This window comes from Anoplopoma fimbria, chromosome 13, assembly GCF_027596085.1.
Source record: "Anoplopoma fimbria isolate UVic2021 breed Golden Eagle Sablefish chromosome 13, Afim_UVic_2022, whole genome shotgun sequence".
Lineage (NCBI taxonomy): Eukaryota > Metazoa > Chordata > Actinopteri > Perciformes > Anoplopomatidae > Anoplopoma > Anoplopoma fimbria.
The window spans coordinates 23,109,577-23,134,977 of record NC_072461.1 but is presented as its reverse complement, the minus strand read 5'-3'; the positions used below and the strand labels follow the sequence as shown (position 1 = coordinate 23,134,977).

General features: G+C 40.4%; 1 protein-coding gene across 1 annotated transcript; it reads left to right on the top strand.

The window, feature by feature from the left end:
- The first annotated feature begins 2,171 nt into the window (after positions 1-2,171).
- Positions 2,172-23,716, top strand: LOC129101689 (calcium-binding protein 7). Its single transcript, XM_054611592.1, has 5 exons — positions 2,172-2,280; positions 19,548-19,691; positions 19,813-19,925; positions 21,584-21,734; positions 23,586-23,716. Exons 1-5 carry the CDS (start codon positions 2,172-2,174, stop codon positions 23,714-23,716), a joined length of 648 nt encoding a protein of 215 aa, XP_054467567.1.
- The last annotated feature ends 1,685 nt before the right edge of the window (positions 23,717-25,401 follow it).

The window sequence follows — 25,401 nt, the reverse complement described above, 5'->3', positions numbered from 1 at the left end:
GCATGAACCCCCCTCAGTTGCTTTAAGCATAAATTAGGCAGAAAGTGACGTCAAGGGGTCCTGACAAAGAATCAATATGTGACAAGTTGCATATAATCACCTTGTTAATTAGCCAACTTGTTGGTACAGTTGATTATTTTCACAACCAGCAACAGTACCGTTCATTTGGAGTTGTGTTTGTTGCTACCTGTTGAATGTAAATCCAATATTTAACCTCTTATGGCTGCTTTTGGTCGCTGCCAACTCTTGAGGGAAATAACAGGCTCTTTAGATGCTAAATGTATTAATGTGTTTACCAGCTAGAACCTAACTGTGCCTGCTGTTTGGTACTGAGCAGGTACAGTGGGTTCCTAGAGGTTTTTTCACTGAAAACAGCTGCCAGCTGCGGCTGAAAACAAAGCTTTGAGAGCAGTCAGAGAGAACCAAAAAAACTAAATTGTGTGTTGGACAGATACACAATGAGCTGCAAATTCAGGTGATAATAATAAATCACTTTTACTGCTATACGTTCCTCAAAACAGATCCATAGACCCGTGAAATGACATGTTGAGCAAGATATCGTTTTTATTTTTTATATTGAAAACTTGAAAGATATACATAGTGGATGGAGGCCCCAAAAGCAAAATCCCACCACAGGGCCCCAATAGGCCGTGACTGGCTCTGAAACTGAATGAAAGAAAAGAGAAAAAGAAAGAAAGACGTTGTTGAAACCTGACTGACATGCAGACTCCTTCTTAAAAAGAGTTTTCAGGGGATTACGAAAAAGACAGCTCATGGTTATCAAAAATTCAAGTGGCTCCATTTAACATTGGCCTATTACATTTCACCCCCAACTTCTTAGCCAACCATGTCATCTGAAATGTACAACAGTTCATTTCAAAGGGTCTCTCCGCACAGACAGTGGTGCAGCAAAGCATACGACTGGAGATGATGAGAGACAGGAAGACAGATTTCATTTTTAACTCTGTTCCCCCCCTTTTTCTTCTTCTCTTACAATATGAAACACTGTATGTCACCTCATTCTAGCCTACTAAATCAGCAGTAGGTGCAGATTTGCGTCACAGTAAAACTTAAAAAGCTCCTGCAGCTTTATGGATTATAAATTAAGCAAGTGGCTTTGAATTGAGTTTTATTATAGCCTCGGCCTAGTAGGCGGAAATCAAGCATACACCTACCACACATGATCATCAATCACACTTTGTATGCTTTTCAGTCTAGCATCGGTGACTAACCGGAATGTGCACGAGGAGAGTATTTGAACAACACAAAAAAAGAGAAAAAAAGAAAGATAGAGATACAGGAGGGGAGGGTTTTTAACGGAGTGTGTGTGTGTGTGTGTGTGTGTGTGTGTGTGTTTTTGTGTGTTATGCGGGAGGGATTGCCTACACCCATATGTGCAGACGTATGTATGGGAGAGAGACAGAGAGACAGAGAGAGAGAGAGGAGACTGACTAAACCATCAGAGCACTCCTTCATTCCTCCAGCTGAGGATGGAACAACTGTACCCATGACCAATTAAGAGCCAGCGAGCAATTGCTTTCTTTTTTTTCTTCTCCACGCTTTTTCAACAGACACGTTTAGTATTTGCTCATCAGTCTGTCTCAGCGTGGCTCTGTGGATTATGTGAAGGTGGAGCTGTTGGATCCTGAGGACGGAGTGCGTCAAGTGAGCGCACGGATCCAACAAGTGGATGCACGAAATCTCTCCCAGCAAACCAACGCCGGGACTCAAAACACCAACAAGCAGCGCGTTGATGAGCTACAAATCGGCTTATCGGTTGCTCGGTGTCTAACCTGCAGATGTGGAGCTCGTCTTGGTGTCTAATGGTGATGTATATGTGTGCGCGTTGTCTCTGCCTGAGGTAGTTTTTTATTTTTTTTTTTTTTTTTCAATCAGGAAATTTTTTAAAGAAAAATTAAAAAAAAAAAAAAAAAAAATTAACAAAACTGCAATGAGGTAAGACACCCAACATTTCCACTGACCAAAAAAAAAAAAAAAAAGCAAGATTTCAGCGGACACGCTGCGGTACCCACCGCCGCCCACCTCACCCCTCTCCCCCATCCATGGACTCGCTCCTCCGTTCCCTCGGTGGCCGTGGGGGAAGCTGGGCACCTCTCTGTAGACGTCTCTGTATGACGAGGGCGCAGGTGGGAGAGCCAAAGGTCGCAGTCATGCCGATGCATCCAGTCACCTCCACGCTGATGTACCGGGGCATCTGCACCATCCCTGACATCCTCTCCTACAGCGCCCCGGTCAACCTGCCCGAAGACGAAGTTGAAGGTGAGATGTTACCTGCTCTTGTGTGAAACTGTGTGTGTGTGTGTGTGTGGGGGGGGGGGTTGTTAATAACAGGCTCATGAAGTGTGGGTCTGTGTGGCTGTGGTCAGCTCCCATTCAGACGGACGCGCATTCAGCACCTTGGACAGCGCTTGGAGATCCGGTGTGATGAGAGAGATAAACTGCTTTAAAAAAAAAAAAAAAAAAGGCCTGTTTTTTTTAGGGTTTTAAAGATTTATTTTGAAAATCGACCCTTTTCCCAATGTTGATATATGAACGATAGAGAGAGAGAGAGAGTACCCAACTAATCACACACTTTGTTATCAGTGTTACTCTAAGATAAGCCATCTTGTTTCAATTTGTCTCTCATTGATTTGGAAATATAGATTTGCAGCTCATTCAGAAGGTTGGTCACAAAAAGCCCTCAGTGTGGAGCTGATGTGTTTAGTAAAGAAAGGCATCCCTGCACCATTTCTGTCACAAAGTGTTGCTTCTTCAGGAAAGCAACGATGCATTGGCTCTGACTAGAAGCTGGAGCTTTTCGGGTGGAAATTTGGTCCATGGAAGCCCAGTTTCATTGGCTCATTTTAAGTCTGTCCACAAAGACTGGCCAGATTAAGTGGTATTAGATCGTTTTGTAATTTTTTTTTTTTTTTTTTTTTTTTTAGTGGGTGGATGGGGTGCTAAAAGATTTAACCAACTTCTCTTGTTTAACAAAAAAAAGTTACCTGCAAATCATCTCTCTGCATCAATATAGAAAACTCAACCTCTGCAGCACTGTAGTGGCACCTGTCAACAAAAAGAAGCATCCTCCAACAAGCATGCTGACACATGACAACCATTCTGAGCGTTTAGATTCTTTTCAGTATCCTGAGAATATTCATGCCTGGAGCACTTGTTATGTCAACCTGCAACATCTGCACATTCTTGCGTTGTGGCTGTGTCTTTAGTGTGGTGACACTATGCGGGAGCAGACGTTTTCCTGCTGAGTGATTTGTCAGCTGAGCCTCTCGTCCTTGTTACCTTAATAATGCATAGGGAAACAATGTGGAGACACATGCCCATCTGACTGGTCCGCTGTACGGATTCAGAGGGATCACATGTGCACACGCGTCTTTAAAAGTGCTGCATTTCTGATAAGGCTCTAATTGAAATGCTTGGTTTTGAATTACAGACAAGCTGGGCCTTGCGGGAAACTGTTGCAGTGTATGCTGGTGCAGAATTCCCCATGAGGAATCAGAAATGAACTGTAAATTGAACCAGAAATGTACACACAAGTACACAGCCACACACCCCTTGTTTGTCTCACACAGACACACATACGGTAGAGGTTTGCATCTGCATTACAGTTGGTGCAGAGGTTGATAATAATTAGACTCGCTGAGCGGAAGAGGCCAAATATGAATTGGTTTTGACTCCTAAAAAGGTGATTATTGATCGGCCTCAGTATCTGCTACATGACACCTGTTTCAGAACGCACACAGCACCGAGAAAGAACATCTAGAAATGACAAGAATGGGTGCAAGATAGATCAGGCTGCTTTAAGGTGCCATTGTGCTTTCTGTATTTTGCCTTTTTTTTCTTTTTTCTTTGACAGCCATCAAACTGAGCCTGTGATAAAAAGAGAAGTGTCAACGTGTCGGCGCCAAAAACGATCTTTCCACGATGTCATGCCCACCATTATAGCATAAACCATCACTCAGCGCTTTATTCTCAAACTTGATTTCCAGTGTGCAGAGACTTTGCGTGGCAGAGATATATTAGATGGATGCTCAGAAAAAACCCCAAAAGATGGATGTCTCATATTTCAATCATTTTGGTTATCGACTTGAAAAGATGCTTTTGGTTGCTGAGAAATTGAGGAATCTCAGTTTCCTCTTCACCCTCCCACTATAATTTACAGTCAGCTTCTGGTGCAATAAACAGAACAGCGCTTCACTTCGACTTCAGTTAGTCAAATCCACTTGTGCTTGCGCCTTGCTGCAGTCACTCTGTCGCAGGACAAAGTGATCCGTTTGGGGCTTTACAGCTCAACTTATAGTGGCAGTTTGACTGGAGAAGCAAATGAGGCTTTATGGGGAGAAGAGGAAAGCCCGAGGTAATGCACAGTTAACAGCAGTGACAGTGCCTTCTTCAGCTGTTGGAGAGCATTAGTGATCCCGTGTGAGGGATGTCTTACAGTCTGGGAAAGAGGCACACTTTAAAAGGCAGCGTCACCGAGGAGATTGAATGTTGTTGTTGTTGTTGTCAAGAGTTTAACTGAGGTTCACAGCTTTTCCTTCCAGATAGCACAAAATGGGAACAAAACAAATGAGACAGGACTGATTGGTTCATTGAATAATAGCTAAAGGAAGTGACTACAAATACAATACGTTGTGCCAAGATTTATGCTTTCTGAAATATATTTTATTAGCTTTTGGGAACAATCCTGCCCTTATCTTTCTAATGTTTTCAGCTGCTCAAAGATGGAGGACAGTGCTACAAGCGAGCAGCTGGCATCATAATGTTTTTTTCCTCCAAAGCAATTTCATGTTGGAAGATACATTCACCTCCTAATTGTACGTTTTTTTAAAATTTTATTTCTGCCATGATTGAGGAACTTCCTAAAAGGGACCAGGTCCACTTTAAGAGTTCAAAACATACTTAACATTTTTTTAATAAGCTTGATACTTTATGATTCTAAGTAACTTTGTGATTTGATATGAAACATATTTCTCAAGATGATGATTTTGAACTGAGGAGGTTTCAGAAGTCCGCTATTACTTCTATTTTGGGTCAGCTGTAAAACACGACAAAATACATGGGATTTAATATGCTTTTGATATGCATTTTGCTGACAGTAGTTCTAATGCAGTACTACCCTCTGAAATCCCAAATAACTTTCTTATACAGTAAAGTAACAAGCGTAAACTTAGCGTTTACTTTGGGATTTTCACAGCGGTCTCCTGGATTAAAGTCCTGTGTCTGTGTGACCAGGTAACTATTGTGGACTTTCTCCTTCTTTATAATTGATATTATTATTTATAGAAATGTGCAATGCAAGCATTTTTCTCCTGCCAGCTGAGCTGTGTAATAACAATGCTTTCTATTGCTGCATACAGGTGTTTGTGCGTTTAATGAAGGTAAGAAAATGTGGAAGGGTTACCGCTTCAAATCTTTTAATATATTGGTATTTAATGAGGTCAGAAGAAAAGAGGGAAATATTTCAAACGAGAGCAGTTTTGCAATTATTGTTATTTTTACACAATTAACGCAGTAGGAATCCATAAGACCCCAAACCACGAGGAAGTAAAGCCAATTTCATCAAAACACAAAGTCATTGTGCTTCCCAAAATTGCAGATACAGCAAAGGTCGATCATTTTCTAATTATAATATCAATTGATCAATCTTGAGCGCCAGTCTGATTCTCGTCACCGCTCCCATCTCTTGAGAGACGGACGTGAATTGCCTGGAAGTCTGGAAGTGTCACATACATCAGCTCGGCGGTCAGGGAGACAGGGCTTTGTCACGAAACGAAATAGCACATTAGTGAATATGTGTGTGCCAGTGCATGTATAAGGACAGGGGGCTCAAACCCTACCGGCACGCATAGCCAGAGACGCGGCTTTCAATTACTGGCTTTCGACACCCCAGTGGATTGGACCAGTGGCACCGTAATTTGCGGCCAAGAAGGCTGTCAAAGCTATAATTGGAACAAAACGCTAGATTTCTGATTCTCTTGAAGCCTGTATGTGTGCATTTGTATGTGTGTAAGGTAGCAAGTACGACAATGCGAGCATAAATTGAACACTCCAAATTGGGCTCCATATTCTCCATTTCCCCTCCCACACAAGAGGGATGAAAAAAATAAATAACTGTTGGTCATATTACCGGAGCTTGATATAGTTTAGACCTCCTCCACCACTACACACACACACACACACACACACACACACACACACACACACACACACACACACACACACACACACACACACACACACACACACACACACACACACACACACAGCCATGTGTCAATATCACTGCAGGTGGAATTAAGTGGGAAGCCATTTCCACACTGCCTAACAACAGCCCTATTGGAAGCCGCTTCAAAATAGTCCCAGAGCTGAGCTTACAGCATTTGTAACAGATCCCAGAGTGAGGCTCGGGTAAACAGACGCCAAATGTTTCCTGTAGACACAAAGCAAAAGATAAGGCTGGATCAGAATGTTTGCATCTTTCCGAGAAGGTCATGATCAAGGCAGTTTATTTAATTAATCCAGTTAAAATATGCTCTCTTTCCTTTTATTGTTTCTAACTTTTGTTATTGATGGAATTGTAGAATCAAATAAATGTAGAATGATACATATTCCAATGTCTGCCTCTTGTTCATTCACTATGCCTTGTGTCCATGCAAATAAACTTAGCGTACAGCTGCCCTAAAGCAACCATTAATTTAATGAGTTAGGCCCACATTTTCTTTGTTACTGACAACATTCCCTAAAGAGTTGTTCCAATAACCTCAAAACACCTTTATTCATTTGTGACCGAGTGTGAAACCAGAATTTATTCATAAATAGTCTATAAATGCTGATATTAAAGTAAATTATTCCATTCGACATACATGAGCGAACTGCTAAAAAATAGATAAACAAAAGGGTAATGTTATGCTACTTCCCCATTGGGCAAGTAGGAGAAGCCACAAATGTGAATTAATTCACAATAAAAGCTTAATATTGTAACCAGCCCAACAGAAAAAGAACAGAAAAAGAGAATTGAATCTATTTACATGACATATTTGATTTCATATTTGACACAGGAACCCTTTTTCTTCAGATGGAACCAGAATATCAATGATTCATCGAAATAAAATGTCAATGTACGCCAGAATTATGGTTTTATATCCATGAACAGTTGTTTTTTCCACACTCAGTTCCAGTTCCGGTGTGTTTGGCTTCTCTTAACCACTGTCAAGGAAACACAAAAGTGTTTCCCAGACCAAACCTGTCACAGAAGCCCAGCAGGGACAAATCTCTCCAGGAGCATTTCAAACTCACGGTGTAACTGTCTGCGGTAATTGAAATCAACACCTCCTGCAAAGTTATTTCTCCATTTGTTCACGCCCGTGGCAAGAGAAGGGGCTTTCCTCTACTCTAGATCTAACACAGATTGGGCTGTCACTTCACCCGCAGAGACAGGAAGCTAGGATGTTGGAAACAGGAAGTGATTGGATTAATGGAACCAAAGCAACTCAACCCTAAAGCTGAATTTATAAAAAAAACTATCTTTTATTTACTTTGTGAAATAAGCGATGGTGGGAAGTTGTGGGAAGACTATCAGCATGCAATCAACGTGTTTACTTTATTTCATTCATTTTCATATAGAGTGAAAAGATGGTTTGCAGAGGAGATGGGTTTTTAAGTGTTGCTAGGAAGGAGAAGATTACTGAGAACTTCATAAAATTGTTTAATGTTTTTAGTAATGCTAGCAGCCTCGGCTCCGATAAAAGCATTGCGAGTTGTTCAGCCTTCCACCAGTTTGGCCCAGACTGAAATAATTCATCAGCTCTTGGATTGGAGAGTTAAAAATAGGATTGGCAGCAATTCTGTTGCTTCTGTTGAGCCAGGAGCTTGCAGCTAACGGTGCTAACAGCACTAACGCTGCAATCAATGGCAAAAGTGTCATGATCGAGTCCGGAAGGTGGTTGCCATGCTTCGCGTTCGTTCCCCATATACTTTGGTTGTTTTTTTCCTTCTCAACAATCTCTACCTCTCCACCAAATCTTGTAGGAGAAAATAAAAGCAGGCCAAGCTAGAACAACACAAGATGTTATGTTTTCCACTTCCTGTCTTGCTATCTGCCAATTTTTTGTCAACTTTTGCTGCAGGCTAAGGGTTTTTGTTTTCCCATATCCCCTGCAGTCCCCAACAATGCAGCCCAAAATAACTACCCACGTTCAAATGAATAGGGGGAGTAGCCGTTTAGCTGCAGCACCTTATTAAGAGGGAGTGCAGCCCATTAAAAAAAAAAAATCCTTTTTGCATAAATGAATGAAATTAGTCCACTAAAGTGGGATTTGAGTATATTTGTTCACAGCTTTGGGTCATAAAATTAGTTGACCTCCTAAACAAATTAATTTGCATCACAGCTCATGGTTAATTTGAAGTGTGTCAAAGAGAAATACACTCAGTGGGGGGAGGAATGCAAGGTTGAATGTGAAACCAAAAGAAATAAAAACAGTGACACTACAATACTGCAGGAAAAGCCTTTACATCTAAACTCTGAAAGTCAGTGATCTTGGCTTGTAGACAGGACTTAATGTTTTTTTTTTTCCTCATGTGTGTCCTTGACTTGTAAATATGCATTTAAGAATATTTTCTCAATATATTCTGACTTCCACTCTGCGTTGTTTTTTAAAATGGTTTGCTTTCCGTTGTAGGAAAATGCAACACATGCTTCTTTTTTCATCATTTTTAGTCGTTCCCTTGGCAGAGTTTTGGAGACGTTGCAAATCGCTTTGACTGACAGCTCCTCAAAAAAAAACACTGACACCGCTGTGTTCCTAATGGCATAAACTGCCTGTGAGGCGATCTTGATGTTTCTGCTCGACTCCTACTGTAGCTGCAGCAGAAAACATTGACTCATCCCATCGCCCCGAGGTGGAGGGTTGACTTCCATTCCTTTGGAAATACTTACATGAATACAAATGAAGATATTTAAAGACACCGGCATCTGCTTGGAAAGACAGAAATTATGCACATAACGTATTGCTGGTGCAGAATCAGTGGGCGTTGTGGGGGTGAGCTTCCAAAGGGGTCAACTGCAACCGTTTTAAAACATATGCTGCTAAAATGATTTTATTTTGATATGCTGGCTCATTTTCAACAGTTAGGAGTGTGCAAATGATCCAGATGTGTTTGTTTACCAAAACCAAACAGTTGTTTTTCCTCTCCTGTTCACTTCAGCAATTGACTCTCTCCCTGGAAGCCAGAATTAGTTCAATTATTGTTCTCTTACAGAAACAAAAACACCTTGTTTTTACCCTTAAATTGGATCTCACATATGCGAGAGCTTTTCATACCTTCCTACAGGAAAAAAAGAACAGTTTCTCATCAAAGCATTCTCTGTCTGAAATAATATTGAAACAAAAAAGTGAGGCAAATAAATGAGGTTTTTTTTTTCTCGACTGCCAACCCCATTACATATCCACTTTCTGCCTTTCAAATCCTTTTGACAATGTAAAAAGTCGGGTAAACATCAGTTCATAACTCAGATGGCTTTTGTTAAATGATTAACAAAGAAGAAAGACTTGCGGCAACAACAGCAACTGACTGCTGTGATTGTTAAATTACGGCAATGCCTATAAAGCCTGCTACATATCCAGAGTTCTCCGTCAAAATTTGACTTAGTGGTGATGGATTTGTGACTTTTTATTCTAGAAAACACTGAAGCAGAATGGTGAAATAATACTGCATGAATGTCGACAGAAGGTGATGGATGGATCTGTAGTGAAGTATCAGTTTGTTCTGTTAAAGTGCCTAAAAGGCCTCTGAGGCGTTCCTGATTATCATTAGATAAAAACCCCTAAGGGTGAAAAAAAAAAAAGGGACACAACTTGGGGAAAACACAAGCAAAACAGGAAGATTAACTTCATCCATTTTGGAAAAAGGACGTGGTTCTTGACATTACAGATATGCTGCACTGGGGACGTCCATTAAAGCACCCGGCTCGTACATAATCAGGATGAGAATAATAAATCTCACTTTGTACGTCTTCCCGTCACTCAGCTCAATCCTCAACTGTTCCCGCTCCACCTGCATGATGGAGGATCGTTTTATACAATCTGCCAAACAGACAGACAGGCAGGAATGGATTTCAAAATGGCTCTCTCGGCTGTATCACCTGCCTGGATGAGACGGGCGGCATACGAAGAAGCTCTTCTTGACATAGATGGTGATAAAAGGGTGAGAGCAGAAATGGGTCACTTGTAAAGGGGGGGAGTGACCCAGCACCACAGCTAAGGAGCCAAAGGTTTTTATTTGTCTTTTGAAAGCGCTTCTGAAGGGTTTAACAAAAAAAAGTGTGCAGTTTGTTATGATATTATTAGCCAAACCTTAATGCATAATTCTAATATGTATATAATATAATAATGTATTCTACAAATAACCAACGAAAGTCTATTAAGTTAAAAAAAAACTATAAAGGTGCAAAGATATGGCCAGAATTTTCGTAATAAAACATTCAAAATATGAACTAAAATTATGAACAGAATGCTAAGAGTTGTTGACGTTATGTCTATTACATTTATGCGTTTTGTAGCTGAAATTAGCATGCTTAACAGCTAGCCTTAGCCTCACCCATCTTGTATTACAACTTGTTCCTCGAGAGGCGGTAGTGACTCACTGTATCGTCCAGTCTGCCCTTAGTTCCACATGAAACGATGAAGAAGTAGCCGCCCCGAGGGCTTGATAACAATGCTACCATGGGTTTTGTATGTTTTGAAAGTTTGATAAATAGATTAGTCGAATGTGGCCGCAAAGAGACTATTTTGCCGGGAGGAGAGCTAGGAGACGGAGACGGACCTTCAGTTAGCGATTAGCCCGTGTGAATCTCGACGCTGGTGTTTTTGTCCTTCAGAGCGGAGTTTGATGCGGTGAAAACAACAAACATTCCCTCGTCTCTGGCAACCCGGATCACAGCCGATAAACAAACTAAAGAAACATGCACGGACCACACAGCCCACAGTTAGTGGCACAGTAGATGTAAACTCTAGGCAGACGGCACACGAGAAAATTACAAGATGGCATATTCTCGCCCCGCTGCTCTGCTGTAAATTTAGATATTATGGACCCAGTACTGCAGGTGAAATGTTGACCTCTATTTCTGCCGAGAGTGCGGCAAGGCGTTACACGGTGCGTCTTCAAACCAAAAGGTTGATATTTGAGGAAATACTCGCTCTCTAGCGTAGAGTTATTTCGAAAGATTGATACCACTCTAAATGTCTGTACGATAAATGTGAAACTACTGCTGGCAGACAGTTAAAAGGCTGGGAACTGTCTCTTCTAAAAAAGGTACCAAAATCTGTCTTCTCGCCTCTTTGAAGCTCACAAACTAACGTGTTATATATTTTTTTGTAAAAAAAAAAAAAAAAAATGACATTTACAGTTTTAGAGCAGGTTATGTACCAGACTATATGGTGGTTCTGAGAAGTTGCCTGGCAACCAGAGAAGATTCCAGCGAGTAACAGTGCCTGGCCAAATTATAACCCTCTGTAAAACCTTTCTCGTTAAACTTTGGCTTTTGTACAATATAGCGTGTTAATCAATGAGCTTTAGAATTGCTGTTTGGCAGATTTAGTTGCTGTTAGAGCCAGACAAGCTATGTCTCCCTGTTTCTAGTGCTTGTGCTAAGCTAAGCTAATTGGCATCTCACATTAGTATCTCAACCAACTCTCTGCCAGAAAGAAAACAATTGTATTACCCCAAAATGTCAAACAGTTCCTTTAATATTAAAACCAAGAAAACATTTTTTGTATTTATTTGAAACGGATGCAGAAAATCTGTTAAAAGGTTGAAAAGTGGATTTGATATTTCCACTACGATTTCAATAGTGACCACTTTATCTAGTTTTCTCTGACATCCAGATCATAGCAACAACCACAGTCTCGTATAAATTCTCAGTTAATCAGTTACTGTAATCTGGCATGACATCCTACCTTGCCAAGTTGTGTGTTGATGGAAAGCATGTGGTGTAGATCAGCGGAGAATATCATGAATTGCTGTGATTACGGCTGTCGGGTAGGTTAAAGTAAAGTCATCTATTCCCATTTTGATCGATTGCCACGAAGGAGAGGATCCAGCAGACTTTATTACCTGTGAAATTAACTGTGATGAGTTCTGGAAGGTGAGGTGCTTTTTCCCCCTGTGTAATATTTCCTCCCTTTGATGAACAATATTGCAAAGTCTACACCAGACAATAACAAAATCTAGAGGTAGAAAAGAAACGAGATCCATAAAAGATCTGAGTGCGAAGCGTTAATGTGGTGGAACTGATGAGGGAGTGTTGGATAAGCTGGAATTCAGAGCGGAGGCTTTTGATTGTTCGTTTCTGACCTTTGTTTGAGGTGCTTCTCACAGGTTTTCCGCCATGTGGATATTGGCACCGCCTCAGTATGATATTGTCTATGATGATGAGAACTTGCAGCTTTGAAAACATAAGAGCGAGCGAGAAAAAAATAAAAAATAAAAAATAAAATCAGAAACAGATCAATGAATCCTCTTCCCTGCTGGATAAAAAAAAGTCTGAAATGAGCAACAGAGACGGGCTAAAATTTCACGGCCTTTCACTGACTTCAATCACTCAAGGTCAAGTGGGGTTTATGAAGAAGTCCTGGGGATTTTTACTTATTGGGGATGAAGCACCTCGACCTTTCCAACTTTTTTTCTCCTCCAGTTTCTCCCTGTGGTCGTGGCAGCGTTGCATTGCCAAGGTTTAAGCGGTTCACATTTCATAATGGGAAGAGGTTCTATCCAAACCCAGAGATGGGATTTTTTTCCTTACTTACACTCTGCCATATACCCCTTATGAATACTCCAGAGCCTTATTAGAAGCCTGTTATGGTAATATTCAAATCCTCCCGTCTTCGGCCCGTATCCAGCTAAAGATGGATTAAGGTTGCTATGGATGTTTAAAAATAGTTACCTAAGGTTCTCTCACACACACACACACCCAAGCAGTGTTTTTCTCACACTGATAAGGTCTTACATAAAGAGTCGGTAAGATGCAATTACCGTTTCCAAAGCAGCTCTAAGCAGATGCAGGTCTGACTGAGGCTCAGAGGTTTTTTTCTAGCCCTGAAAAACAGGCTCCTGGATTACATTCACGGACACTTCACCGCTACAAAAAGCCGCGGCATTACCCCGTTCTGCAAAAAGTGCAACGTTTGTAATTAGCAAAAGTTTTCACTGATGCTAAATTTAGACTGAAAAAGGGGTAAAGCTTTGCTCCAGGCATACCTGGAAAGTCCAAATGAATATTTCCCATGTGATGTGTTGATGTTCTGTGAGGATGAGGAGAGTTAATTTCACCCATTTTTCTTCTATTTTTTTTCTATTAAACAGGCCCTATTATGTTATTTTCCAGGTGCATATTTGTATCTCAAGTTACAGTTACACATGTTTACATGCCTTAATGCTCATAATCCTCCTTGTTTTTCTCATCCTGGCTGTCCTGCAGCACCTCTTCTCACCCTCTCTCTGAAACGCTCCGTTGTAGCGCTTGCTCCTCCCTCCAGAAAGCAAAGTCTGCTCTGATTGGTCAGCTAGCCCGCTCTGTTGTGATTGGTCAACGTTCCACATTTCCAAAAACTCTTCCTCCGGAGCTTCAGCTCTCTCTTTTGTTGTTTAAGGGCCAAAGTAGCCGGAAGGAGTTTTACGTCACTTCCGTAACATTGTGACCTCATAAAGTTACAGAAGTGAAGGAGAGAATTCAATGGAGCCGTTTCAGGAGCTTCTGAGGGGAGGGTAACTCCTTTTAGGCGTGGACTTCAGGTTTTACACTCTACGGACCTTTTACATGTACAAAAATATATATAACACACTAAAGGAGAGGGGAAAAGTGGAAAAGCATAATAGGGCCACTTTAAATTATAAACACCCAGAGATAATGACATTCTTAAAATCTTGTACACTCTATCTATGTACCCTTAAAAAAATCAAATGGAAACCTTTGCAAAAAAAAGTTGATGTCATGCCCTTTGCCATTGGTGCTTCACCCTCGTCATGAATCCAAACACTTTTCTATTTATCTGCATGAATCAGCTCCTTGTCCAAATGATTCCTGGCTTTGTCTAGTGCTGCATACAATTCACACACTGGTTCAGGTCTCTGCACTGAAGTGAGGATCCAATGCAGTTCATTGATATACAGCAGTGTACGGGGAGGGCAGTGCAATCGGAGTACACGATGCACCTTTCTCTTGTGGGAGTTCAGCTTCAGATGCTCGGCTCTCGCAGCGCATGATCTTAACTTGGGCTTTTCATCCTCTGTCAGATCACGCCACAGGGGAGCGCATGACATCGCATCTTTGAAGGCCAACAAGCACCTCTCTACATCAAAGCAAATACCACATGCTTTCAACAAATATATTCACATTTCCCCAGCGGAGCCGCGGTGTCAGAGGCACGAGTTGAAGATGCAACAACAGCATCTTGTAAAAATAAATTAAAATGTGTATATCAATAAGGTGCTAAAGTAAATTGTAATTGAAGCTGGAAGTGAGAGTATCTTAGTATAAAGAAGACTGAAGCAATTATAAAATCTGCACCAATTTGGGAAAATAAATAAATAATGAATTTAAATGAAAACGCAGGTTCATTACATAGTTCAAAAGAGGTCAAATTAGATTTTAACAGACATGGAGAATTACTCATCAGCTCTCATCAAACCAGTTTCCAACAGCAGCAGCTGTTTTAAGCAAAAAAGCTGAAAAACTCAAAAGACGGAAAACATCTGCAACTAGCTGGGGCATTTAGCAGCTAAATGAGTTGCTAAAATATTATACCATGCATTACAAAAAAAGTGTTTCACAGAGTTTAAGGTGGCTGAATTAATCTGGTTTACTTATGAAGCATTATTAACCCAATTTGAACAACAAAACTAAAGAAATACCACATTAATGCTAAAACGTGATGTAAATAAATAGATTAGGCCAAATAAATGAAAATGAATCAAAAGCAATTTTGATAATCAATTAAACTTTTAAATCAATAATCAAATCAAAAACCACAACTTTTCTTTGGTTTCAGGCTCTCAAATGTGAGGATGGATGATTGTAGACTGTTTATTTGGGAGGTTTGAAGGGTTATTTGGACATTTGACAATGTCAACTTGAGCTGCGGGAACATTTTTCATCATCATCTCTTATTTTAGATTTCAGATTAATGGATAATAAAAACAATCTAGACTTTAATTATGGTATATCCAAGAGGATTGTTTTAACAGGTGTAATAGGAAAAAGTTGTATGGCATGACACAATATAGGGAATTAGCCAACAGTGTGGTATTGTGGCCAGCCAAAATATCTCTATCCCTTACTTTATTATTTATTTTTCACCTCTGTGATTTGGTTTGGGAACATGAAAGTGGATTATAACTACTGACCCACAGTTTCTTTAATTATGCGTGCCTAGTTTTTAGATCCATTTATTTCAAGGCTACATGACTAACTGGTGGTGACATTTTGCCAACTGCCTCTCTTTGATTGGACAGAATAATTAAGGCCAACACCAATATCAGAGCTATTCAGTTTTTTTTACCGCCAGAGCATTTATTCACAGCGAGAGAGAACATTTTCCTAATTCTGACAGGGGCAGTCTCTAAAGGACAATAAATTCACTGTGCTGGCATTCGTGTGGATATGGCCCATTTTCGGGCTCACTGAGTAAATTGAAAATTGGATAATACACTTGTCTCTCCGAGGACAATTAAGACAGATAAACTCTCAAAGAGATAGCACTCTATCTTGATGGCGTGTGGTTAAAAAGAGAAAGGATGATTAGTCAGCTTCTTTTGATTAATTGGAGTGGGGATTATGTTTGTTCTTTTCTACTTTAGAGATTTGTCAGTACATTCTAGTAGTACTCTGTTTGCCCTGATATCAAGTGCTTTTTGAAAACACATTTGTAATGGCTACACATATTCCAGCTTTGCGCTTGTATATCTCTCTAGACTTGATAAGCCATTCATAATATTTCCGGCCCATGCAGCAGTGTTTGTACTCTGTAAATGGTTCGTGACAGAGTATACAATTCCCCTTCAGAAAATTGTGCCCCCAATTTCATTACAGCACAATACAAACTTTTTTCGATATGAAATATAGTATAAACCACTCACAAGTCGGGATGTTTTTGCTTCACCTTGGCCCCTTGATCAATAAATAAAGCTTTCAGGGGAGACAGAGTACTTACCAAAACTGTGTTGGCACCTTATTTAAGAGTGTGTTTGCCTCCTGTGTGGCAGCAGCATGTGTTTCTTTTCTTTTTTTCTAATGGAAAGCCCCTCTTTCTAAAGTAAACAGCTGGAGCTGGGACCTCAGGTGGATACTGAGGTATTGCTATTCTATAAACATTAAGATCACATCCAGGGAAGGGAAGAAAAAAAAAACACAGCTGGAGGCTCTCAATGATTCAAACTAAGACATTTTGTTGGGAAAAGCGATGTGAAAAATAGCTGCAGCGAATGCCATTCTGATGGGTTTTTATAAATTGCATGGCCCAGATGTAATCCATTGTAATACATGATTGCCAAATATCCCTGTGGCACGGTTTCTATTCTGCGGACGTGTGCTTGATTACAACAAACTATATTTCCTGAAGCCCTGCAACCACATTATACATTGGATGACACGCCGTTTCCTGCCATCACTGAACAGCTGAAATGTTTGTCTCAGACTGTCATGCTGCTGATTTTTTTTGGCCCCCGAGGCCCGGGCCGTTCGTCGCCGCTCTGACACTCCTGTAAGTCACCGGAGCAGCAATTCCCATTTTCCACAAGGCGGCGGATTGATGAAGTTTGTTTAGCATTACACTTCAGTAACTTAACAACAGCTAATTGGCTGTAAACTTAGAAGGGAGAGTCATTTAAATTCAAATTTGAATTCATATTTTGCCTAGGCAGAAGGTTGTTATTGTGATTGTCAGTCAATTGTATAGCAGAGACGTTGTGCATTATTTAGCACAGCATTCAGCTAATTTGGTTTTCCTTATTGATTCAAAACCAACTTTATACTTTTTTTTCTTTATTATTTAAAAACTGGTGTTTACTTTGATTTATTCTATCTATTCTTTGGAAAACACCGTATTCCCCTGAACCTTATCACACAGACGTGACTCTTGCATGACTATTCAATGATACGATTTATGGCTTCTGATTCCAACAGATTAGAGAGATTACAGATTCAACATGTCATTTTCTACAGATTTACTCCGTGTATCATCCCCATCTTAAGATTCATCCCCTGCTCTGCTCTTTTGTGTGCTAATCAGGCGTGTGACACGAAGATGTGGGAAGTCTAAAATTGTAGGTGACTCGGTTGTGGATGTGACTGCATATAAATGAAGGGATTTGGTACCTCATGAAGAGTAAACAAGCAGAGGACGAGGGGAAATACGCAGCGAGGCTGAACTGAGGAACTAACTGCTCAAAGATTTCCTGTTGTGATCGCGGCTACGTGTTAGCGGGGGGGCATCTTCTACTCTCGGAGGTAGAACCGTGTGTCTGGTACTCGTCTTTATTGGATTTAATTTTGCTGAGGCCTGAGTTTCTGTGGATGGAGCCGTTTTCTTTTATTTTGTGTAATAGCCCTTTTGTTTTTCTTCTGTTTATCTCAGATTATTCTGCTGTTACTACTGCTAATAATGTGACGCATCCAGTTTTTCAAAGGGTATAACATTACTTCAGTTGATTAATATTCAAAAGAGACAGGGTCAAATGGTCCAAATCAGAGCTGCAGAGGGAGATCTCTTTTACTGATTCGACACGTTTTATTACAATTATGAGTCGATATAGGTCGCCTAAAGGTTGAGAAGCTTGGGAGGAGTATGTTAGTGTGACTATTGCGTGAACTGGACAGCAGAGGTGAGATTCAACATGGCAGTATGTTAGGAGACAGAGCAGCTAGCAGCTACTCAAACAAACACACTTAATGAATAAAAACGAAAGCACTGATCAGCCCCCACTTAGAATTCATCTGCTCCTCGAAAACCAGAACAGAATAATCGCACACTTGGATGCTTTTATTAACCACTGTTATTACCGACTACACAATGACCCATACCCATAATTGCAATAAAAACAAAACTGATATTATTAGTAGGGTTAGTTTGTCGGTTAGATTGTTGTCAAAGGTACTTTGTACTTTGCAAGACTAGAAAGCTGATCTGCAGCAAACACAAGTGGCGTGCACCTTTAACTGACAATGTACAGCCATAGGCACTTATGAGACAATGGGCCCCTGGGCAAAAACATGCAAAAGGCCCCACCACGTCCCATTTATTTGAGGAAGACATGCAGACTTTATTGGTCTGTCATTATTTTCATTATTTTGTCTCTAAGCAGTTGCTTTGTGTCTCTTTGCAGTAATTTTATGGGTTTTTGTGGTCATTTTGTGTCTCTATTTAGTTGCATTTGTTCCTTTTTAGAATTTTTTGTCTCTTTGTAGTCTTTTTGTGTCTCCTTGTAGTTCTTTTATGATGCTTTTTGGTCATTTAGTGTCTCCTCCTGGTTGGAACGTGTCTTTTTGAGTGGACATGTTTTAGGTGAATGATAGGCAGGTCCCTGACACTTTGGGCCCCTGGGCCTGTAATTCGATAGGCTCGTTCAATAATCAATCAATGTATTCAGCAGCAAAACCGATACATTTGCATATTGAACAATCCAGATCATTGACTTAAGATACAACTTTTTTGACAGCCAGAGAGATCCTTTGGCTATTATATATTATTGAACTTATCATTACATTCATTAAATATTCTTCACCATTCACATAGCATTTTGTTATATATTTTGGTCTATCTTAAAATCAGCTTAGAAGTGGATGGTAGTATGAGTGATCCTGTCACATTTGATTTTAATGTCAACTCTTGGTTTCAGCAATTATTTTGAATTGGCTGTAATCGTTTAAGATATTTGGTATCATATAACCTTTTTTCGTCATTCATTTGTCTTCCTTTCTAAGAACTTATTGTACAGATGGGATTAAAGGAAATGCAAACACCAGAATATCACACTTCCTCCACCTTGTACGGTGGGAATAGATATTCTTGTTAGGTTATTTTTGGCACTATAAATTTTGGCAGTGTAGAAAATAAGACTTCATAGGTGTGATTCATCCCCATAACATTTTAAATACAAGGACATTAGAAGTATTACTTTAAAATGAATAAAATGTGTCCTGATCTCAGCTCTTTGTTCAAAGGTATTTATCTTATTATGGCTCTTTTTTCTTGTCATTTTACTGGTGAAATTTGTTCTCCTGAGCTGCCAACCCTCATATAACTATGACTCAAGCATTGATGCGGCATAACAAATGTGTCTTTGGTGGGTGGAAGATTTCCCACTTTCATATCCTGCTCAGCCGTGAGACTTCAGCTCGTTTGTGTGTGTGTGTGTGTGTGTGTGTGTGTGTGTGTGTGTGTGTGTGTGTGTGTGTGTGTGTGTGTGTGTGTGTGTGTGTGTGTGTGTGTGTGTGTGTGTGTGTGTGTGTGTGTGTGTGTGTGTCTTCTCTGCAGAGATCCGTGAGGCCTTTAAAGTGTTTGACCGTGATGGGAATGGGTTCATCTCAAAGCAGGAGCTGGGAATGGCCATGCGCTCCCTGGGCTACATGCCAAACGAGGTGGAGCTGGAAGTCATCATTCAGAGACTGGACATGGACGGTGAGGCAAACAAACAGCTTGGATTTTTATTAGCTTTGCTCTCTATTTGTCCACAAAACCTGACTGTAGCGGGCAGTAAAAAAACAGCGACAATAAACACCAACTGTTCCTCTTTTCGCAGGCGATGGCCAGGTGGACTTTGAGGAGTTTGTCACTCTTCTGGGCCCAAAGCTGACGGCAGCTGGGTTGCCAGATAAATTCCACGGCACCGACTTTGACTCCGTTTTTTGGAAGGTGCTGTCACTCATTTTGGGCCTATTAGTAAGAAGATATACAGCAGCTGTAGCAAACCTCCCAGCGCAGAAACATTTAGCCTATACCACAGTGCGACTTTAAAGGAAAACCAGTTTTAATTGCTGCATGCACTGGGTTGTTAATGGGATGATTTAAATCTTGGCGATATGTGGATTCCCTCAAGAACTGCGTCCCTCATCAAGACTTTGAGGTGGTATCTCCACCTCTTTGTGTGTGGGCGACAGTCTTATTACTTGGAACATTAAAGTCATTTTTTTTTATGTAAAATAGATATTAATTTATTTACAGACACCTCATTAGATAATCGACTGCTCATTTTGACAGCGGGATGAAATAATGGGATGGAGCTCGTGTCTAAGCCTCCTTTGTTGTAGTTACGTGATAACAGCGTCAGAGCCCTGTCAGAAAGTGAGGCTTCAAATGGAGTGTGAAAGAAAAGGGGGGATTTGTGGGAATTCTAGGTGTACGGAAAAATAAATCACAACCAAAGACACCCACTGGGAGAGTGAAGAAAACCCGAGGGACTGTGGCAAAGGCTGCAATGCTTCACATATCAATATATATAACAGAATAGTGGTATCAAGCATGTGCTGCTGGATTGATCACACAGAGCCTCCGGTCACACTGGTGAGCGTGGCTCAAACTGAGCAGAAAATGAGTAACATAGATGAGCTATCCAAACAGGCACAGACCCTGGAGGGGCATTTTTAGTTTTGGTCTTAGTCATTCACTGATTCTCTATTTTATTTAACTCCACTTTTAAATAATGCCAGTGGTGGAATTTAGTAGTGCAATTAGTCAGAAACAGAACTTAAATATTTGAATTCAGCTACTTTAGTCTTTGAGGCAAAACTCCACTGAATTTATGTAACAGCTTTAGTAACTTTGCAGAAACCGATATTATATGACTGGCTTATAAAATACAATGCATTGCTATTAATGTAGGTTAAACTACCTTCCATATATCATACACTAATGCATTGGTAATTACGCAGCTATCCAATTATATAGTATAATAATGTGACACTGACATGAGCAATACTCTAATTGTGCACTTTAACTTTTAATATCTTAAGTTCACTTTGTGCATTCAACATTTTACCTGAATAAAAACAGTAGTATTATCATCAAAGGGTTATTTGTAAAGGAGTGTTTTCAGAGATTATTATAGTGTGATATTTATACTTTTTCTACTACTCTCCTTCAGTACTTCTTCAAACAATACATAATGCATTAGCATTTGTAATGATGTCGTAAAAAGAAGCTTTATTCCTAAATCCATCATATTAGTGATCCAATAGGATCAACAGGTAATCTGGTTGTCCAGAAGGAGAACCAGACCGCTTAATCATCTAATGGGAAATAAAACTGGGGTCGCCTTGTATTTCAATTGGTGGTCAGCTTGGTCAAAAGTTCCTTATCCTTAATAGGTCTATTTATGCTTTCTTTTTTGTCATATTTTCAAATAATTATACACGTAATGCAACTTTTTCCATACTCTGCTATTTAAGTTGTCATTGTTCACCCTTTTTATGTGTTATGTGTGTGTGCCTACATACTGTATGCTTGTGTTTGTAGATGTTATGTCCACCAGCCTGTGTCTAAGTTAATGTTCAGTTATGTGTGTCCATCCCCAGTGTGACATGCAGAAGTTAACGGTGGAAGAGCTGAAGAGGCTCCTCTATGACACCTTCTGTGACCACCTCTCCATGAAAGACATCGAGAACATCATCATGACTGAGGAGAACCACATAGAGAACCCTGAGGACTGCCAGGTGGATATAGACAGTAAGGAAGAACCTCATATATATATACGTTCACAGACTTCTGCTGTTTGTGTGCAGCTGATGATATAATGGAACAAGCTGGAACTAAACTAGGGCCATTGCAGTTATGTTGCATGCATCTCAACCAAGAGGCTAGGATCCCCTCTGATTCATTTCTACGAATGTCATTTTTTCTTGGCTTCGAGAACATCTTGAGAGCCATTAATCTGATCTACTTCAGACTTGGCGGGTGTATTGCTGGGGACCAAAGAGAGTGCTGTGTTGTAGCACATACAAACCTTGAATAAATGAGAGCACAGCACTCTGTGCAGTGGTGGGGGCTGGACTCCGGGGCTCTGCAGACTGAGTCAGGCATGTCGTCCGCTGCGGTCCTTTAACGTTGGCAGACAAGCCCCCAGGAACCAGCCTTTTATGCCATTTTTGTAGTGGCCAAACGGTGTAATTACAACTTCTGGGTCCGTCATGTGCTGAAAAAAAAAGACCTCTTCCCATAAACTTACTTTGGAAAAGAGACTTCAGTTATTAAGGATATTATTATTAATAACTGATGTCTTATTTAAAAAATCTTTAAAAAAGCGATTATTTTTGTCATTAGGTCATAAAAGTCTTAGAATTAACTAATAGTTAAATCCAGAGTTATTTTCATGCTGACGTTTACATAAACAAGCTGAGACCAAGAAGTTGGGCTCTATTGGCCATAGGGATGTGGAAGATCAGGCTTTCATATGAATGGAATTATAGAGCTATCTCAAATAAATAAAAAATGAAAAACTATTTACCAGAATGGGTAAGTGAGAGGGATGTGTTTTGGGTCAAATTAACCCCACAACATACGAGCAGCATCACTTCTTAAAAAATGCATCAACAATGATACTGTATAGGTTCTAGTGGTGTGTTTTAAAGATTATATGACCATCACAAGCCTCCATATATGTTATTAATATTATTTATGAAAGTGATGAAGGCCCGGTAAAAACCTGATCAACACTCCTCCGATGCACTGTATTGAGCAGTGCATGTCTAATCATAGTGAAACAGACACCGTGTGTAGTCTGTCACCACACAATATATTAATAATAATGTCTTTTTCGATTAACACATTACAGATTTCCTATTTGAAAAATTTCTCACATAGAGAACTTGATAGAGTCGTGATACCAATTTCTCCCATCAAGAGCTCAATAGCTTATTATGTATTCCAGCCACTCAAACAGTAGCGTATGAAAAGCTGGGCCCTCTTGGTCATGTTAAGTGGTCATTAATCTAATGTGTAGGTTTAATGATTGTTGGAACCATTGCCAACCCGATTCTACAATTTACATAGAGAACATATTTTCTGTTGGATACACATGACCTGTTTTTAGAGTGGAAATGACCTCTGGAGGAAATAAAGATAAATCAAAAGCTAGATCAATTTTACACAGTTCTTCACAATAACACAAGGTATAAACAAACACAATGTACAATGGATATGATAGTTTCTTTTTGAATATTTTGTTTTGCTTCAACTGCCTTGGTTCCCTACGCTACAATCAGAATATTCTTCAGGTATACTTCACCTTTTCTCGGAGCGCTAGTGTTTTGAGAATCCTTTAATATGCCAGTCAGGCGCCAATCCATGTGTTTGATGTTCCAAAACCGCAATCAACATTTCAATCTAAATGCAGTAACGCAGCGTACAGGTGTGACAACAATTTTCTTGGCAGTGTTCCCCCTTTTGTAATTGTGTTCATGTAATTGTCAAGGCTTTGTGATGAGCTCCTTCACTCTGAATGGAGATCTATTTCAAGCATTAAATAACACCTGATTGAATAGACTTTCAGGTAATGTTTTTCCTCTCTTCCTCCCACAGCTTCCAGCCCAACGCAGCATGTCAAGCAAACTTGTGTGCGCAAGAGCCTGATATGCGCCTTCGCTATTGCTTTCATCATCAGCGTCATGCTCATCGCAGCCAATCAGGTGCTGCGGAGCGGCATGAAATAGGAGCAGCGGTATCTTCAGCCTTGACCACCACCTAAAGGCTGCATTACGGATAAATGACTGAGGAGATAAAGCTAAAAAAAACAACAACAACAACAACAACAACAACAGAGACAAACAGACAATCACACAGCTGTAAACCAGGCCCGACATACGACTGCAGAATAACTGGAGTTACAGGACACTACATGTGCAGGAATTTGTCTTTGGTGTCAGAGCCACCGGTGGACAGATGACTATACATATCACTCTTCGTAATACAACATTTAGTATTCATTAGCTATGTGCATTTGAGCAGTGTTGCATTCAGTATGGTGGCAGCTATAAAAGAGAAGTGTAGTGACTGTCCAGTTCTGTATTCGTCCAGTGTACCATGCGGTTTATTAGAAACGAGTAGAAAGAAATCTGTGAAACATTATGGGGACATTGGAGAAAAAATGTATTCCTGAGGCTGGAAGGTGTTGCTATGTTTGGAGGTCTGGAGTGCAAGGCGCTGTGGAGATATTGTATGCAGTGCAACATTGTTCAAAAACCACTTGGGAATGACAACAGCTTGGTAAAAAAAAAGCAAATAATAGGGTTTGCAGGGTGGTGCATGCAATTGTGTTGATGGTTTGGCTCAATCAAGGGTTGCAGGGCTGTAGTTTGAGCAGGGTGAAGCAGGTTACCAGCTCACAGGGAGGACGGTGTTCAGGTCTGAACTGATAGGTATCTGGCTGGAAAGTGGCTGGACGTGCAGCAAACACTAGACTCTCCATGTCTCCACTGCGGGGCTTTGCTGGCCTCAGAGGATGACCACCATCTATGCATGAAATGCATGGATTTAGTCGTCTTGACGCATTTGTAAAAGTTCTTATCAATGTATTAATCATAATGACTGTGTAACAGCTGTTTTCACTTACCTAATGACAACTGTGAGCAACTGTGTGTGTGGTTCGGGGTTATCGGCAATCACAACGAAAGCAAAGCATACGACTGCATGAAAAAAGGAAGGGCTGCTTTAGTATATGATCGTAAAAAAATAAAAATAAAAGATTTTCGGGATTGCTAAACTGTAGACCTTATGCCTCGCCGGGGCGCCTGACGCCCATCCACTGCCACCGTAGAGCAAACGACTTCAACATGTGTGTCACTCAACCATTTAAAGAATATGCATCAAAACTGATCTGGTTGGTAGTGCGGATGCAAATGTGCAGGAATGTGTTGTGGTTCTCTTCTTTTGTAGTTTTCTGTCTGGATGCGTTGCTATAGAGCAATAAATGTGTGTAAAATAGACATCTCTCAATGCTTCGGACAGACAAGAATCTTGAAAAAAACGTGAGACGGACATTAACTTTTGAGGTCAGAAAAGTTTCTATAGCACTTTTCAGACTGAGGTTTTGGCAATACAACAGAGACATTGAAGGAACCGTCCTCTTGATCAGTGAGGTGCAGAAACATGAGTGGGGGACGCGGGATTCAGAGGCTGCTCAGTGCATTGAAGTCTGACAGGGGCCAAATGGTGTAAACTGTTGCAATAAAAACATAACTATCTGTGAAGCACCACATTATTTGATTGGTTGTAGTTTAGGCTGTGCATGCATCTGGGTTAGGTCTGTCATTGTCAATGTGTATTGTACATAGAAACCAACTTCAACCAAAGCTTCGGGGGGTGATTTGTGATGGCAGAACTGGGCCACATAACGAGA

Excerpts from the sequence above, each read along its gene's own strand:
- LOC129101689 (XM_054611592.1), top strand. The coding sequence starts at position 2,172 with ATGCCGATGCATCCAGTCACCTCCACGCTGATGTACCGGGGCATCTGC. Across the intron at positions 2,281-19,547 it reads GCCCGAAGACGAAGTTGAAG|AGATCCGTGAGGCCTTTAAA; the intron begins GTGAGATGTTAC and ends TCTTCTCTGCAG. Across the intron at positions 19,692-19,812 it reads TCAGAGACTGGACATGGACG|GCGATGGCCAGGTGGACTTT; the intron begins GTGAGGCAAACA and ends CTCTTTTCGCAG.